This window comes from Acartia tonsa, chromosome 10 (genome assembly GCF_053477335.1).
Source record: "Acartia tonsa isolate MP-2025a chromosome 10, ASM5347733v1, whole genome shotgun sequence".
Taxonomy (NCBI): domain Eukaryota; kingdom Metazoa; phylum Arthropoda; class Copepoda; order Calanoida; family Acartiidae; genus Acartia; species Acartia tonsa.
The window spans coordinates 44,447,876-44,464,368 of record NC_137269.1 but is presented as its reverse complement, the minus strand read 5'-3'; the positions used below and the strand labels follow the sequence as shown (position 1 = coordinate 44,464,368).

The 16,493-nt window shown below is 31.8% G+C and overlaps 1 protein-coding gene across 1 annotated transcript in view; it reads left to right on the top strand.

Moving 5' to 3' along the window:
* The window catches only part of LOC145330132 (uncharacterized), a 38,905-nt gene extending 23,254 nt beyond the window's left edge, over positions 1 to 15,651 (top strand). Inside the window, exons 9-17 of the mRNA XM_080174717.1 lie at positions 2,569 to 2,625; positions 3,083 to 3,154; positions 5,359 to 5,406; positions 6,670 to 6,703; positions 7,230 to 7,292; positions 7,634 to 7,694; positions 8,131 to 8,181; positions 10,106 to 10,149; positions 14,963 to 15,651. Of these exons, the coding sequence (XP_080030843.1) occupies positions 2,569 to 2,625; positions 3,083 to 3,154; positions 5,359 to 5,406; positions 6,670 to 6,703; positions 7,230 to 7,292; positions 7,634 to 7,694; positions 8,131 to 8,181; positions 10,106 to 10,143 (424 nt within the window). The 3' untranslated portion in view covers positions 10,144 to 10,149; positions 14,963 to 15,651. The remainder of the gene's footprint in view (positions 1 to 2,568; positions 2,626 to 3,082; positions 3,155 to 5,358; positions 5,407 to 6,669; positions 6,704 to 7,229; positions 7,293 to 7,633; positions 7,695 to 8,130; positions 8,182 to 10,105; positions 10,150 to 14,962) is intronic.
* Positions 15,652 to 16,493: the final 842 nt, after the last annotated feature.

The window sequence follows — 16,493 nt, the reverse complement described above, 5'->3', positions numbered from 1 at the left end:
TTTATACCCAGCTGGCTAATATAACCACCCTTTTTACTCCATCCCCTCCCTTACTACTGACTAATAAATGAGGATTTTGTAGCAACCTTTAATGACGACAAAATATCCCCTGTCGGAATATCCACGTATTCTATATCCATTAATGATTTACGTCCCCCACGAACGTTGATATTTCTTTATTTATTGTCAGATATAATTTAAAACAATGCATAAAAACAATAACATAGCTCCCGTCCAAAAAGAGATAAAGGTGGGTTAACCGCTAAATTATGAATTTTAGCGCGCTCCTATTCTTCATCAGGGGCCTAAAGGGATAAGACAATGACCGATAAATTGATGTACATTCCGAATTATGATTCATAAAATTAACCCTTCTGTTGATTCATTTATACAATTAGTGGTTACATCAGTTTAATAAAACTTTGGGGACCAGTGTAATAAACAGCCCAATGTTCCCTCCCTCCCTTTAGAGCCTTGTGTCAACATAAGTATGTCATATGAGTATTATTATGTTGATATAATGTCAGCTATGGTCACTTTTATTTTGTAAGTAATGTAGATATCCTTTTTAATACAAATACAATCTTTTATTCGTTGGCTTAAAAAAAATTGGTCACTAATACAATATCTAGTAGTGTTTAAACTTCTCAACTAATAGTTTTAATCTTCAGAATGGGTAATTTTGCTCCAATTTTCATTTATCTTATCCCCTAAGATCCATGAATTATAGAAAAAAATTAATAAAACGAAAAAAAATAAGATGATATATTTACCATTAGACATGCACAAACAAAAAGCGGTAGGCAAGCCTTTCAAATTACCAAATTGTGGCTGACGATCCCTGTGGATATATTTTGACAATTGTAAAATTTATTTGCTGCGTTTTGATAAACTTGCTGCTTATGTGCAGGGATAGGAGGATAGGCCACTTGCTAAAAAAAAACTAGATTTTTGTCAATTTCTCAAGCAACCAAAAAAATAGAGTCTGTAATTTTTTAAGAGTATTTATTAAGGCTACAATTTTATTCATGTATGTCCGTCAGAGACGAGAAACATAATTATCTTGGTTGCTTTTAAAGTAAAACGTTTCAGATTTTGTGAGGTGATTAACTAATGTGCAGTGCATCATTGTGCAACTCACAACTCCTACTGTTTTTAGTAAACTTTTAAGAAATAATCATTTAGTAATAATCGAATAAGATTATCGATTTGTCAGTTTTATATCATGAGAACGACTACTTTTTTTAAAAGCCAAACAGTCGATATAAACTGCGTGCTAAAAATTTTGACTCGGAATTTTTTTTTTCCTAAATTGCCTTAACCCTGCTAAAATCTGAAAAGCAAATGTTCAGAGTTATAAATTTATGAGAGCGCTTTTTTGCACTACTTGATATTTATTTATAGCGATGCTGTTCTATAATTAGGTATGTACGTCCGTTCTCTCGTTCATAATGGATGATTTGGACATGCTTTAAACATTATATGATAATTTCAGTAAGTTTTAGCAACTTATTTTTCTGTTTTTAACTTTTCAAATTTTAAAACTTAAGTTAGAATTAAAAAGAAAACTTTAAACAAAAAAAATAATTACATCCCTGTATTTTTAAAACTAGAATATCAACTTTGAGTTATTTTCTTTGCTACTTAAAAGAGTGTGCTTTTGCATACATTTGTCGCTTATAATCTTGTAAACGGTTAGAATAATCGAACTGTTTGATCGACTATAAAAGTTGGAAAGATTTTTAATCAATATAATAGATTTGAAATCTGCAAAAAAATTTAAGGATTTTTTATAAAATTAGTTTTTTATATAATTCTTTATTTAAAGGCGCAAATACAAATTAAGTTAAATAATTTTGAGATCTGTGATTGGTGGATTGAAAACTATCTGCGCTCTGATTGGAGAAGCTTAAGTGACGTACATCATTCAACCAATTAGAGCGTAGGTAGTTTCCAATCCAGCTATCCTATTGGTCAAAATTTATTAACTTAAATCGTATTTGCGCCTTTAAATAAAGAATTATATAAAAAACTAATTTTATAAAAAATCCTTAAAATTTTATGCAGATTTCAAATCTATTATATTGATTAAAAATCTTTAAAACTTTTATAGTCTACTGTTTGACTTTTAACTTAATGAGGGGATTAACAAAAAATTATTGGTTTCTAAGGAATTTTATTTTCGATGCCTAAATGATACCATTGTTTTTTTATCGCATCGTATTAAAGACAGCTTTCTGTGGACATTTAAATGAAAATTATAAGATTTAACCCAGTTTTGTTTACTAGCGAAAAAAATGCTTAACACTTTTAAAAAATCAAAATTTAAAATTTTTTTTGATTGTATAGTGTATAGGTATACACTATACATTCAAATTTAGATTTTTTTGGAAGTTTGATTTGTTTAGCTAGTAGTAAATATTGAGATAGGATGAGGAGCCACCGAGGAAACTGTGTACACATTCGGAAATTAAAATTCAGCTCATCCATGGTTGAATTATGATTGTATTGTACTATAATATAACAATGTTTAAACTTTTCCACCAATTAATATGGTATTTTATTTAGGGATTTGAAACGTGCCCGTGATAATGGTATGGACCATCTTTTTCAAGACCTAATCAGGTCAGTAAGTTTATAGTTATACCTTTCAAAACACGTCGCTACCTATCTTATTTCATTTTTTCCAATTTTTTCTTATTCAATGATAAGTTTATTTCTTGACTGCAATCCTTATTTGTAAAAAAAATAGCTTAAAACCTGCCCAAGACAAATTGCTATTTTCCTCTCAAACTTTTTTAAATTTAAAAAGAAAAAATATGTATTTCTGGCTTTTTTAGTCTTTTCCTTCGGATAACTTCCTAGCGTAACTTAACACAACACAATATTTTTAGGGGCGTTTTCTCTTCGGAGGGTGATTGTACCCTCCCCCATACAGCTATAAACCTCCTCAAGCCTATGAGAACCAAGTCGGTTAAGCGAGATCTTTCGGTACAGACAGACACATCTACATCATGTTACTTTATTATAAAAATAAGGGATGTTAACCCATCTTAAAAAAAACATGCTCCTAAAATTTCAGTTTGCCCCACGAGGAATTTACAGAAATGTGCGAAAAGAACCAGTTAAACAAACAACAGATAGACCTGGCCAGGCAAGTAGTAATACAGTCATTCTTGTTCTAGTTTACCCATGGAGGAATTCCAAGATCTCTGTCAGAGGGAACAGCTTTCTACCGAGCAAATCAATTTGGCCAGGTAGGGTGGGGTAGGGGGGTCAATACTTGATTTATACCACTCCCTGGGAACGCAGGGTCAGAACAATAAATCTATAAATAAAAATAGATGTATAACCAGACAAACACCTGGATCCCCCAGTTGGGGATCTTTTTCGTCTGCTAGCTAATTGATTTCCGATCTTTTAAATCGACTTAGCTGTGTTAATATTCCTGAAGCTTTCAGTTGTTTTTCAAAGACCAAATTAAAAGAAGGCAAAGGGTCCTAGGGATGGGGAATGTAGTTATTTAAAACGTGTCCCCTCTATTGTTTCACTTAAATGTCAGACCTTTTTGATAGGTCCCAAAGCTCTAATATCCAGGTTGGAAGGGGATATTGGACTGTTTAACTAGTCCCCAAAGTTTTATAATAACGTTTTCTTATTCGCTGACTACACAACCTTTGAGACATTTAATGTATTTTGATAGGTTGAGTCTCCCAACGTTTTAACCACTAATTGTAATCTACAGAAGGATTAATTTTGTGGATCATCATTGGGGAAATATATGAAATTATTAACTATTGTCTTATCCCTTTGGATCCCTGGATTCACCAAGTTTAGAGCAGCTCCGCTGCGGTACCAAAAAACAGACGGCGCGGTGGTATTTAATATTGACCTCGTTATCTTCAGACATTTTTTGATAATTGGCATTTTTATTATCGTCTTATTTTGACAATTTATATCAATACCCTATTTAAAAAGTAATTTATGCATATGTATAAGAAGTGGCAATGTTATGATATTTAAAAAAAAACAAGTAGGAACATTAGGTTTTTAAGACCTTTCTGTAAAAAGGATATAGCTTAAACTTTTCCGCTTATTAAAAACAGTAATGCTTTTTGGTCAGTTGTATAGCTCCAAGGACCTCTAAAACAATGGTCTCTAAACGTTTTTCTGTATGTTAGTCAAACATTTTGAAGATAAGCATGTTTGAGCTAAATTAAATTACCACCGCTTTCATAGACGTCCAAGGGGGGGGGGGTGTAAAGTGAAGATTACCCCCCCCCCCCCAATCTAAAATTTACCTCTACCTCAACCATTCAAGAGGGGGTATTTACCCCCCCCCCCCCAAAAAAAAAAAAAAAAGCTTGGACGCCCCTGACCTCTTTAAATTTTAAGTGAAGAAGAACCCGAAAACAAAGATTGCAAAATAAAATGGTTTAGGGACAAAAAATACAAACATATTTATACGTATGATATGTTGAGTCGGTAATAGAATAGCTGCTGAAAAGCTGTTATTAATGCAGTCGGGCTGCTATGAATTCTATAAACCTTAATATGCCCTATACTGATGAGAATAATGTCAAGAAAAATCAGAAGCCAAGCTTTGGGTATCAGTAAATCTCAATCCTCCTGAGCGATACTGACTGACGGACGGACGTTCAAAGGAAGTTAATTGTAGAGTAGCTTCGCTACTTAAAAAAAAGATCTCATAACAGAAACTATACAGTTTAGACAATGGCCGAGAATTTAGAATATCAGCATAATAGCATTATTATTATTGTTTCTACTGAAAAGTTTTTGCGGAGGTGTTTTTTTGTTATTTTATTATTTTGGCTGCAATTTTGCACTTATTTTTTTGCATTTGTCTAGACTTTTTTATTAATAATTATATTTTATGGATTTTTTACATAAGTATTCATATTTTTATTAGATATGTTAGATAGATTTGTTTTATATGAGAGAAAAAAATATCATGAAGCCAATAGCTCCACCAGGGGTGGTGGAGGCAAAGGGAAGTTTTCAGCCATTTTTTATGTCTTTTAAAATTTAGTTCAGACAGACGTCTCAGAGTTAATTAATTAAAACATTAATAAGTCTTAATCTTTTCGTCTTAAATAATAATCAGGGATCGGCAGCCGCGCGTCAGCCGCGACGAAGCCTCAATTTTAAATTTGGATGCTTTTAAAAACTTTTTTTAAAAGAGGGATTGCCCTATATTGGATCAGGTTTAGCCTTTAGCTGTTTTTTTTTAATTGCAAATTTCCCTGAGGCTTGCAGGTGGCTGACGCCCGGTTGCTAAGCCCTGAAATAATGAAACTATTAATAATTTTGTTGTTCTAATAAATTTGATAATTTCAGGGAGTTTAGACGTCGGGGTAAGAATAAAGTAGCGGCGCAAAATTGCAGGTAAATTATCCAAATATATAAAAGTAACATGATGTCTATCTGTAATTATGTGATTGTGTGTGTAGAAAGAATCTCGCTAACCGCTGATCCTATATGGTTCTCCTTTACAATGAAGCTTCTCATAGGACCAGAGAAAGTTTTTAACACTTATGAATTCTAGTATCCAAAGTTTTATGGTACTTTTTATCAAACTATCAGTGTCCAATCGTTTGAACAAATCTAGAGCAGGGGTAATTTTGTTTCTTATCATTGGGTATTACCCTGATCTGATAGAAATTGAATTCTAGCCGTAACATTAGACATTTAATCAGATAGTCATGATTACAAAAGTAAAAATCATTGTTGATTAAAATATGTACGTCTAGAATTTCAATTTTATCAAAAAAAAGCATTTTTATAATTGGGGTCGGTCCATCCTTCCGTAACGGATAGCTCTTTTAGTTCATTTAAAACATGCCTTTTTAAATTTTTGACAACAATTCTTTTGATGATAATCATCCTCTTCATCTTATTTTTCGAAAAATGATTCCTAGGATAACAATGTACTCAATTTTGCAACAAATTTCTGTAAAATCTTGTTCAAACTTATAAAATAATGTTCTGATTGAGAAATTCCATAGAGAAAAAAATAAAAGAGAGGAATCGAAGCAACTAGAAGACGAAAATAGGCAGTAGGCCTAGAGGCCTACTCAGCGCTGTTGCCGCGATAAAATTTATTGCTATTCCACTACTTTTCAAATGGGAGGATTAAAAATTATTAAAAGAAATATTTTTTTACGTTTTACTATTTCCATATTTAGGGCAAGAATATTAGATTAGATATTTTCGTTTTAATGTTTTAATTAAAAATTACATAGAATTTTATTTTTATTTAAAAAAAATTTGTTCATGAAAGATGAATCCTTCTATTTCTAAAAAGGGGGAAAATTTTTTCATAATGAACATTCAGCTGATTCTGACCGCCCACGGCTGTTTGCTAAATATCGCTTTTCTTTTTATTCACCTTTTTATTTATGATTGACTTACAAAAACCCCTGGGCGGTTTTTGATTTTTGTCTGCTTCTAAATTTAGGGATGGGGAAGTAGTATTTTACCATGAAAAAGGGGTGAGTATTCATCCTCTTATCCTTTTTCCTTATGAGAAATTCTGACATGTCCTTTTTTTCTGATTTTAGTGCTTTGCTTTTATGGATGTTGCCATTTTTGTTTTTTAAACACTTGTAGCTTTCTTAACAATCATTAATTTATAATGTTTAATTTTAGAAAAAGAAAAATGAATCAAGTTACCGAATTAACGGTGAGTGATTTTGATTTATTTTTTATAAATTATAATAAAACTTCTTAGATTTTTATTGAATTATGTTTAACATTTAATGCATTCATTGTTAACGAAACTTTATAAAAAAAAATATCAACTTTTTAAGCCAACAGGGAACTATCAACACCCTAGAAACTGGTTTAACGCGAGTTTTCGTTAGCTGCGCGCTTTTGGGGCATTTTAAGGTTATTTGTTATTCTTGTATACTGGCAATAATAGAATGTAAATATAAAAGTTGTTGTACGCCCAGCCGTTTAGCCGCTTAATACAGGGAGGGAGGGGACATTGGCCTGATTATTACACTAGTCCACAAGGTTTTATATTATATGTTTTCTTATTTGATGGCTTAACAACTTTGGGGACATTTATTTAATTTTGATCGGTTGGTTCATTAAGTTTGGTGTCCAAACGTTTCAATCAATGGGGATGTTTATCAATATATCGGCCATTGTCTTATCCCTTTAGATCCCTGCGTTTGGCTGCTAAACAGCTTATTTCTATCTAGGGCAAAGTGGAAGATGCCAAACGGAAAGCGGCTGAACTCGATAGAATGGACGAGGAATCTGCCGTAAGTTATTTCTGCGATTATTTGGAAGCGTAGCTACTCTATGATCTAATAAGTTATACCTGTAGATATACTCAATTACTAAAAAAAATAGTTTGGGTGCATATACAAGTTATCACCTACTGAGATTAAACTTAGCCCCCCCCCCCCCAAAAAAAAAAGAAAAAGAAAATAAAAAAACTTTATTATATGTACACAGAAAAACAACTCATATTTATATAATTTTATTCATGGAATACACTTTTTTCCCTAATTTATTAGATCATAAGTTCCAATTGAAATGTTAAAAAATAAGAATTCAAAAAATATTACAATATTATTATTATCTAAGAATATTTTTTTAGAAAATTTTGGATGAAGAAAAGGCCAAAATGGTCCTCGTGATAGATAATAATCTAAAACAAGGTAAATTTTAACATTTAAATTTATTTATGATATGTTTTTTTACATGGAAAATTTACACTTACATGCAATATTAGACAATTTTTTTAAAGTTTCTTTATAGTGCCCTTAAAAATGACGTCTTACAATACAAATGACCAATGATAAGTGATATATTTCAATATAAATTTTAGAAAACCCCCTGAAAATGTTGATAAACTCCAGGAACAAGACAATAGCCGATAAATTGATAAACATCCCCAATGATGATACACAAAATGACCCCTTCAATAGTTCAAAAGTAGTGGTTGAAACTTTTGAACACTCAACTTATTGAACCAACCAATCAAAATTCAATGAAAGTTCCCAAAGTTGTTAAGCCAACAAATAAAACTTTGTGGACTAGTGTAATAAACAGCCCATTGTCCCCTCTCTCTCTGATAATGATTATTTTTTTCAGGATATAAGATGTACTGTATACAGTGTGAAACGAGTGTGATGGTCGAGGATGGTGAGTTAGTTTTAGTAGCGCAGCTACTTTATATTTCGCCATGGGACCCACTCTTAGAGGCCTCTAGGGGCACTCTGGAAAAAGAAGAGGGATGGGGGATGTCAAACCATAACTTTACATTTTAGTCTTAAAAAGAAAAAGAAAAATAGGTGGTATCCTCACCCAAAATATAATAAATCTTCCCTGAAAGGAGAACCATATCGGTCCAGCTGTTAGATCCTTCGGTACGGACAGACAGGCAGACATGTCATCCGGTTTCTTACCACTGCACTGCACTGAACTGGTGGAAAATGACCTATTTCCTTCTTTTTTGACTTGCATTAGGTTCCCCTCTTCAAACACTTTAAAACCCCTAATTGTAGCCTCCTCAAAAAAAAAAACTAGGACGTCCTTGCAAAGGTTGGAAGGTTTTTGTTTGTTTGTCCTTTAAGATCCATTTTAGGAAACCTTTGCATAGGTCCCAGGATGGTTTTGAACTACTATTTTTCTTCTCTTCTATATGTATTAGCGTCTGTCCTTAATACTAGATCATAAAAATCATCAACAATTTTTTTTATTCAGAAAGTTTTGATTAAAATCTTTTTTTGCAAAAAAAAAGTTAAATCAGCCGGTCAAACTTCTTATTTTCTCTCATTTAAATAGATAGAAATTAGAATCATGACACGACAAAAGTTGAAAGAGCTAAATAAGAATTGCATGCATTCAACAACAGTGTCAAGAAAATGGCGGGAAAAATGCTGCGAATTAAGACCAGGGTTGCCAAAACATGTCAAATAATTTTACTACATTTTTTTTACTTTATAGAGGTAAAATTATTCTCAAAATTCCCCCCACCCCCACTCCCTCCCAGTGCCCTGTAATCATTGCCTAAAACAATGACAGGGGTAAATTGGCAATTTAACTTACTAACATGTAACTCGTTTAATGGTTAGTTTGTTCATCCAGTAGGAGGGAGGTGATTGGATAAAGGAGTAAGTGGGGGAGTCGTTATTCTTGTCAGCTACAAGTTTTATTTGATAAAAGTACATAATAATCTGGTGTAAGATCCTTAACAAAAATATTCTGAGAAAAAATAGAAGAATTGTTGGCAACCTGTATGATAATATTGTGTGGTGTGTGTGTGTGTGCGCATGCATCAGAATGACCTTATTTTGCTGGCAGTAGTTGAAACTTGAGCGAGTAATGCTTGCTCAACTAGTTTTTTTTTGCATTTTTACAGCTAATCTATAACTCAAAATGTCCAGAAATTGCAATGTAGCTGTCTGTCTATCTGTTGAGTATCAGAAAAAAAACAATTATTGTGTTTTTCTGGAAAGCTAAAATTGTCCCTTAGATGTTTTTAGACTATTTGATAAGTCTTTGATCACCTTAGCTTGAAATCAAAATTCATAGTGGAGTAGCTTGAAATCTGTCGGTTAGTTATTAAAGAATTTTTGACATGCTAGAATATCCTTATTTAAAAGTAACATGATGTCTCTCTGTCTGTGAGTGTGTCTGTTTGTACCGAAGGATCTCTAACCACCCATACATTGTAGGTCTTCGAATCATAGGTCCTGGCAAGGTTTTTCTTTGAGGGGGAGATGGGATACATGCACCCACCCAAGAGAAATCAACGGATTAAAAAAATTACCCCCCTTCTATTTATTTCTACTTTTTAAAAATGGAATTAATAATTAATTTTTGTGGAGGGGGGGGGGGGGTATTCATCCCATTACCCCTCCTTGGACGTCCCGGAGTGGGGCCTCCTTACCTCGTGCACCCACCCCCTTCCCAATTGCCCCTAGAGGCCTCTAGTAAGGTATTAATCTTCAAACAATAGAATATATTTCTAGACAAAGTTCTGGATTGTTGGTATCTACATCCTTGGAAACTCCTAGAATAAAAAGGTAGAAAATATTTATTATTAATTTTTTCTTATTTTCAGAATGCCCTTATATTCATCAAATCGAACTGCGGTCATAATTCAAGGTATGTATGGGTCGGTCCGTCCGCCCGGAACAGTTATCTCTTTTTGTTAATTTAGACATGTTAGAATTGTCGATTGTCAAACTGTGCTGGATGTTTAACAGTAAGGTATTATATAGGAATGCAGCAACTCTATAACTGTTACGAGAAAGTACATACGTCCATTTGAAACATGTTAATTTTTTACTTTTTTTGACAACAATTTTTCTTGTGATATGATTATTCTATTCATCTGATTTTTGGAATACTGATTCATATCAAATTATATTCTGCTTATTCAGATCTAATTGTCTACAAGTGTTAATGTTCATATGTAATACCGTTTCTGAGCTTCGATTTATGAATGTTGTCATCCTTATTTATCAAATATTAGTTTTACCATTAGAGTAAGAGTTAAATAACTGTATCTCCCCATTGCAACTGTCTTGTGCAACCTTTCTATTGGGTCATTGAAAATCAACCAATGGTATCGCTTATATTACACAGCCAAGTAGCAGAAAATTATTTAGAAGCAGACGAAAGAGGTCTTTGAAAATAAAGAGAGGTAGTTGTCTGTATATACATCTATACTATAGATCTGTTGTTTTACCTTTTCCACTAACTCGAATAATTGTTCTGTTCCAAGAAAGTTAATCCTAATAATTTGACTATTTATACCTAGGGGATTAATTATGAGAATAAAATTTAAAAATAACTGCTCTTCTTACTAAAATCTGTACACTGTATAACCAATCATATGGCCGGAAAGTTACTAAGCTGTTTTCCTATTGGCTTTTCTGCTTCAGAGTATTAGAATAGTTTTCTATCGCATCGTATTATAGACAGCTTTGCGCGGATATTAAAATGAAAAAGTATAAGATCAAAACCAGGTTTGTTAGCCCGGATAGGCCGGAGGCCCGGGCATACAAAACTGGTTATAAATTTATAATTCTTATTTTAATATTCGTGGAAAATTGTCTGTAATACTTTGCTATATTTGATTTTTCGGTATGGCCAAGAACCGGTTCTAATCTAGCGGATATTAATCGATTTTAAAGCCATACTGGAAAATAATTTCCAGTTGTTCCATGCAAATTATATGAATCCTTAGCTAATTTAATTTGGACTAAAATAAAGCTTTTGATGAAAATATATTAAATTTGTCTTTAACTTGAATTTTACTATAGCAAAACATTTGTCAGATTTATAATCACTAAAAAAAAAGCTGATTGCTTGCAAACGAAAAGTCTTTGGACGGTTTTAGGCCATTTTTCACCTAAAACTCCTCGTTTTATTACACATATAAAAATTCTAGGGGCGCAGCTGATAGCAAATAATATATTAACTTTAGTAAAGCATTTGATTTTATACTCCTCTTAAAATAAATATTTAGATCTAACTTTAATTTGACTAAAGTAAAGCTTTTAATGAAAATAAATAGAATATAAAGTATGAATTCTATGTATTTCTCGTGTCTTTAAAAACTTGGCGAAGATATCTGAACATGAAAAGTTACTCTTAGTATTAGTTGGAAACAAGGATAACAACATCCATAAATGTAAAGGGAAAAATAAGTGGGGTGATTTCTCTTGGGAGGGTGATTGTACCCCCCCCCCCCACAAAAAAAATAGTTAAAAACCTTACCAGGATCTATGTGAAGTTAAACTGTAAAGGAGAACTATATCGGTTCAGCGGTTAGCTTTTGTGAAAGACAGACAGACACAGACCCTGTTACTTTTATAAAAGGATGATTATTTTATGCGTTACGTTGGATTTGTACGTACTTACAAATCCATAATGCTGAAAAGCGTTGCTTCAAGAAAAAATCTGAAATTTGTTGTTACTCTCGTGCATTTTTATGTTCTAATTGTTTTATATCACACATTCCAGGGACTTCAAGGGATAAGAATGTAGAATACAATTGGTTGAAACGTTTGTACACATAATGAAACAACCAATAACTTTCTATAATTGTGAATGTTCATTTGTCTGTCTTAGTTGAAACTAAATAATTTGTTAAGCTTTGCTTTTATGGATGTTTTAATCCTTGTTATACATATTCATATTTTAATGTTCTATTATAATTGACATAAAAACACTTTCACCAGATGTCCATGTAATCTAACAAAGTTATATTCTCAGCTGGCTAAAATAACAAATAACCCCCTTTTCTAAACCCCTCCCCTCCTATTGAATGAACGAACTGACAAATAAATGAGGTCTAATATGAGGACCTAAATGGACATTTTCCCCTGTCAATATATCAACGTATTTTATTTAAATCTCCATATGATTAACTTTTTCATTTAGCATAATAATCACCCCCTCTCTGGCAAATAGCTTAATACCTTGCCTCACACACAAATATAAAGCTTTCCTTGTGCATAGTTCATTTAAGAAATTTATTATTTCCAATAAAAAAAAGTAAATAAATCAATTTGTAACCTTCTAACAATTATGGTTTATTATCTAAATGGATATAGCATATACGTGGATATTATGACAGAGAAATTTGTTGTCAATTTAGCTTGCTAATATGGACCTTATTCTGTCAGTTCGTTTATCAAGTAGTAGGGGAGGGGATTAGATAAAAGAGTTGTATGGGGGATATCGTTAGCCAGCTGATAGTACCACTTTATCAGAGTACATGAAAATCTGGTCCAACATCCAAGTAAAAGTTTATCGACTATTTTCTCTGTCTGTTGCTAAAGTTTTTACCATTGTGTGGTAACTAACAGTAGTTAAAGCCAGGGATTGAAGGATATGTGATATGTTTGTCGTTTGATTTCATATACAGTTGTCAGCGGTTAGGAAAATTAAAATAACATTACAAGGATCATTCAGAACCATTTTTTATCCAGAAGAAATAATCTGGTTCATAGCCGCCATAGAAATATTTTATTATTTGAGATACTGAGATAATTAAACAAAAACAAGGACAAAATCCATAAAAGTGAAGCTCTGAAACGGTAGGACAAACGAACATTAACACTTGTAGAGTATCAGAACTGAATAATCAGAATATAGATGAAAAAAAATCAAAACAAATTGTAAGTGAATTTGTTGAAAAACTGCTTAAATACAAGATAATGTGTAAGGACATAATTACATTTTTATGACTTGATTATAGAGATGCTTCGCATGTAACATTATACTTTGTTGTCCTACGAATCAGTATTTCAAAAATCCGATCAATCGGATTATTCATTATTATATCACAAAAAAATTAGCTGTTAAAAAGATTAAATTAACATGTTTAAAATGGACGCACGTACATTTTGGTAACGATTACAGAGTTTCTACGCTTTCTAAATCGTTCCTACTTACTAAAGGAATCTAAATGCAAAGTTTGAAATTGATAGGACATTTCTAACAGGCCTAATTAACGAAAAATAAACTCGACCCTAATTATAAAAAAGCTTTGCTTTTAAAAAGCGAAATATTTTGTCCTTGTTTAAAATAAATTTGATAATAATACAATCCTTATATTTATGAAAACCACGATTCATCAAAATTTTACCACAAATTGCACAAGTTTCTTAATAAACAATATCTATCATAAATTAACCTTTTTCCCTTTGAAACCATTAAATTTTTAATAGATTACATAAACTCTATTAAAGTTTTCACTATTATTTAATAGAAACGGCATGTGTGGCTGTCTGCGTTTGTTTGTATACAAAATATGTCGTTAACCGCCGAACAGATTTAGTTTTCCCTTACAGAGCAGTTTCATATAGGTCCAGGGAAGTTTTTTGCCTTACCATAAGAAAACACTTCTAGGCTTCAGCCCACCCCCCAAAAAAAAATACTTAATCATGTAGGTCATTATGAAGGATAAGATCTCAACAAATGCGTTTTACTTTTTAATCATTTGATTTTAAAGTATTTTCCTAAGGTATTGGTTCAAAATGGCAGCTGCTTATTTTTTAGGTCGGATTTTTCAGCTTCGATTTTTAAAAGCGAGGCTTTTCTATAATTATGGTAACGTATAGCTTTTTTCGCTAATTTAGGCATGTTAGAATTGTCCTATTGATTTCAAACTTTGCACGGTGATTCCTTTAGTAGTTAGGTACGATTTAGAAAGCGTAGCAACTCTATAATCATTACCAGAATGTCCGTACGTCCATTTTAAACATGTTGATTTTTTTACTTTTTAACAACAAATTTTTATGTGATCTAATAATCCGATTGATCTGATTTTTGGTATACTGATTCTTGGGACAACAAAGTATAATATTATAAGCGAAGCAACTCTATAATCAAGTCCTAAAACTGTAAGTATGTCCTTAAACATTATTCTGTATCAAGCAGTTTTTAAACAATTTTACTTACAATTTTGCTTCGACATTTATACACTATACAAGTGTTAGTGTCCGTTTGTCCTACCGTTTCAGTGCTTCGCTTTTATGGATGTTGTCATCCTTTTTTTATATATATCTGCCTTTTGATTGTACATGAAGGCTATTTAACTGCGGCTGTGATTAGCTGTTGAGTTTCTGCCGCCATAAATCGGCTGCGGCTGCTTCATTAATCAACTAGACACCCAATGTAATTGTAATATAGAGATAATTAAGAGACACACTTTCTAAATCTGTCAATTGGAATATAGCATAATCTATCATCTATAAATAGTCGTATTACTTAGGATAAAGCTTTGCTATGTTAAATTTCGTATAAATTTCATTGCTGGTATTATTATTTAAAGAATTGTGTATAACAAACATAAATAAAGTTGTTCGTCTGTTGAAATTTCCTTTTTAAGGTGTGACGAATTTTAAGGTCAGATGGAACATCTAGATATACTATGTCTATTATAACATTATTTTTTTTTCAGGGACTTGAACCATGCAAGTTGCAACGCATGAGACTACTATACCAGATGCAACATTTTTTACCATTTATATCTTCATAGTAATTCCTGTATTATAGTTATTATTCCATTTTTAATGTTACAATTTTATCCATAATTATAATTAATTGTTTGTTTGTCAGCTCTACAAAATTTATTTCTGTCAAAGTTTTTAAAAATTATTATAGGTCGATTGTGAAAAATAATCTAAAAATTAAAATCTTTATTATTACTTTTTTGACAGGGAGTAAGGGTGGGGTTAAATTTGAAACTCCTCATTTTAACCCCCTCAAAATCTAAAAAATGCATTAGATTACCCTCCTCAAACATTTAAAACCCATGATTTTAACCCCTCTTAAATTCTTTTAAATACATTAGATTACCTCCTCAAAGCTTTAGAACCCTTCATTTTACCAATTTTATAAAAAGCTTGGACGTCCCTGGCAGAGAGAAAGTAACTCGAAAGGAAAATATTTTTGAGCTGCCTTACATCGTAGATTTTTTACCCATATTATAGAAAACGTTATAAAAGCCTTAAATGTTTAATATGAATGTAACAGATATTTGTGACTTTTTTATGTTTTTTTTTTATAATGCAATATTGTAACGAGTTGCTTTTGTACATTTCTAAGATTTCATTATGACATCAAATTCGTAAAAAAAAAGGGGATCCCCTTTTAGGCCTTTAAAATAATTTAAAGGCTGTTATTTTCCTAAAGGCTAGTGGCTCAGCCAAGTATTGTAATAGCCAAGACCTAATAAACTACAGATATGCGCGCGCAGTGAACATAAACGCGTGAGTAAGATACTTTTTCGAACGCATTTTCTGTAGCCGTGCATATTCTGCGCATTATTTTGTCTTTGCCATGCTTATCTTTAAGGTTTTTGTGGCAATTTCTAACGATGGACGAACTGTAATTGAAAAATTAATTCATTACCTTCATGCTTAAGCTAATTTTACTTCAAAGTCAACAAAAAATATTTTATTTATCTTAGTTTTAACCATATGTAATGATACAACATGAAATCCTACTTTGTTACCAAAGGAGATATTTTATCAAAAGAAAATTTTTATGCCTCTAACTTTTCTGCCAGTCAAAAATAGTAGTTTCTTGTGAGTATATTTTATGTTAACATACAGATAAACAACACGTTTTGTCTCAAGAATGACTATTTCGCGACTAATGGGAAAAGTTTGCAGAAAATATTAGTTCTTCGGATAAGATATTTTTTCTGATTATATTACCATTTATTTAAAGTTACAAGTTATATAGAAAATAGATTTTCCAGTATGGCTTCGAAACCGATTAATATCCACTGGATTAGAACCGGTTCTCAGCCAAACTGAAAAATTATGTAGGGCATCGTATTACAGATAATTTCTCACGAATATTAAATTAAAAACATAAAATTAGTACCAGTTTTGTTAGAGTTATTGAGACTCAAATTTGAATATAAGGAAAAATGCATCATTGTTTATGTAAGAAAGTAGAAAATAGTTATATATAGCATCGTA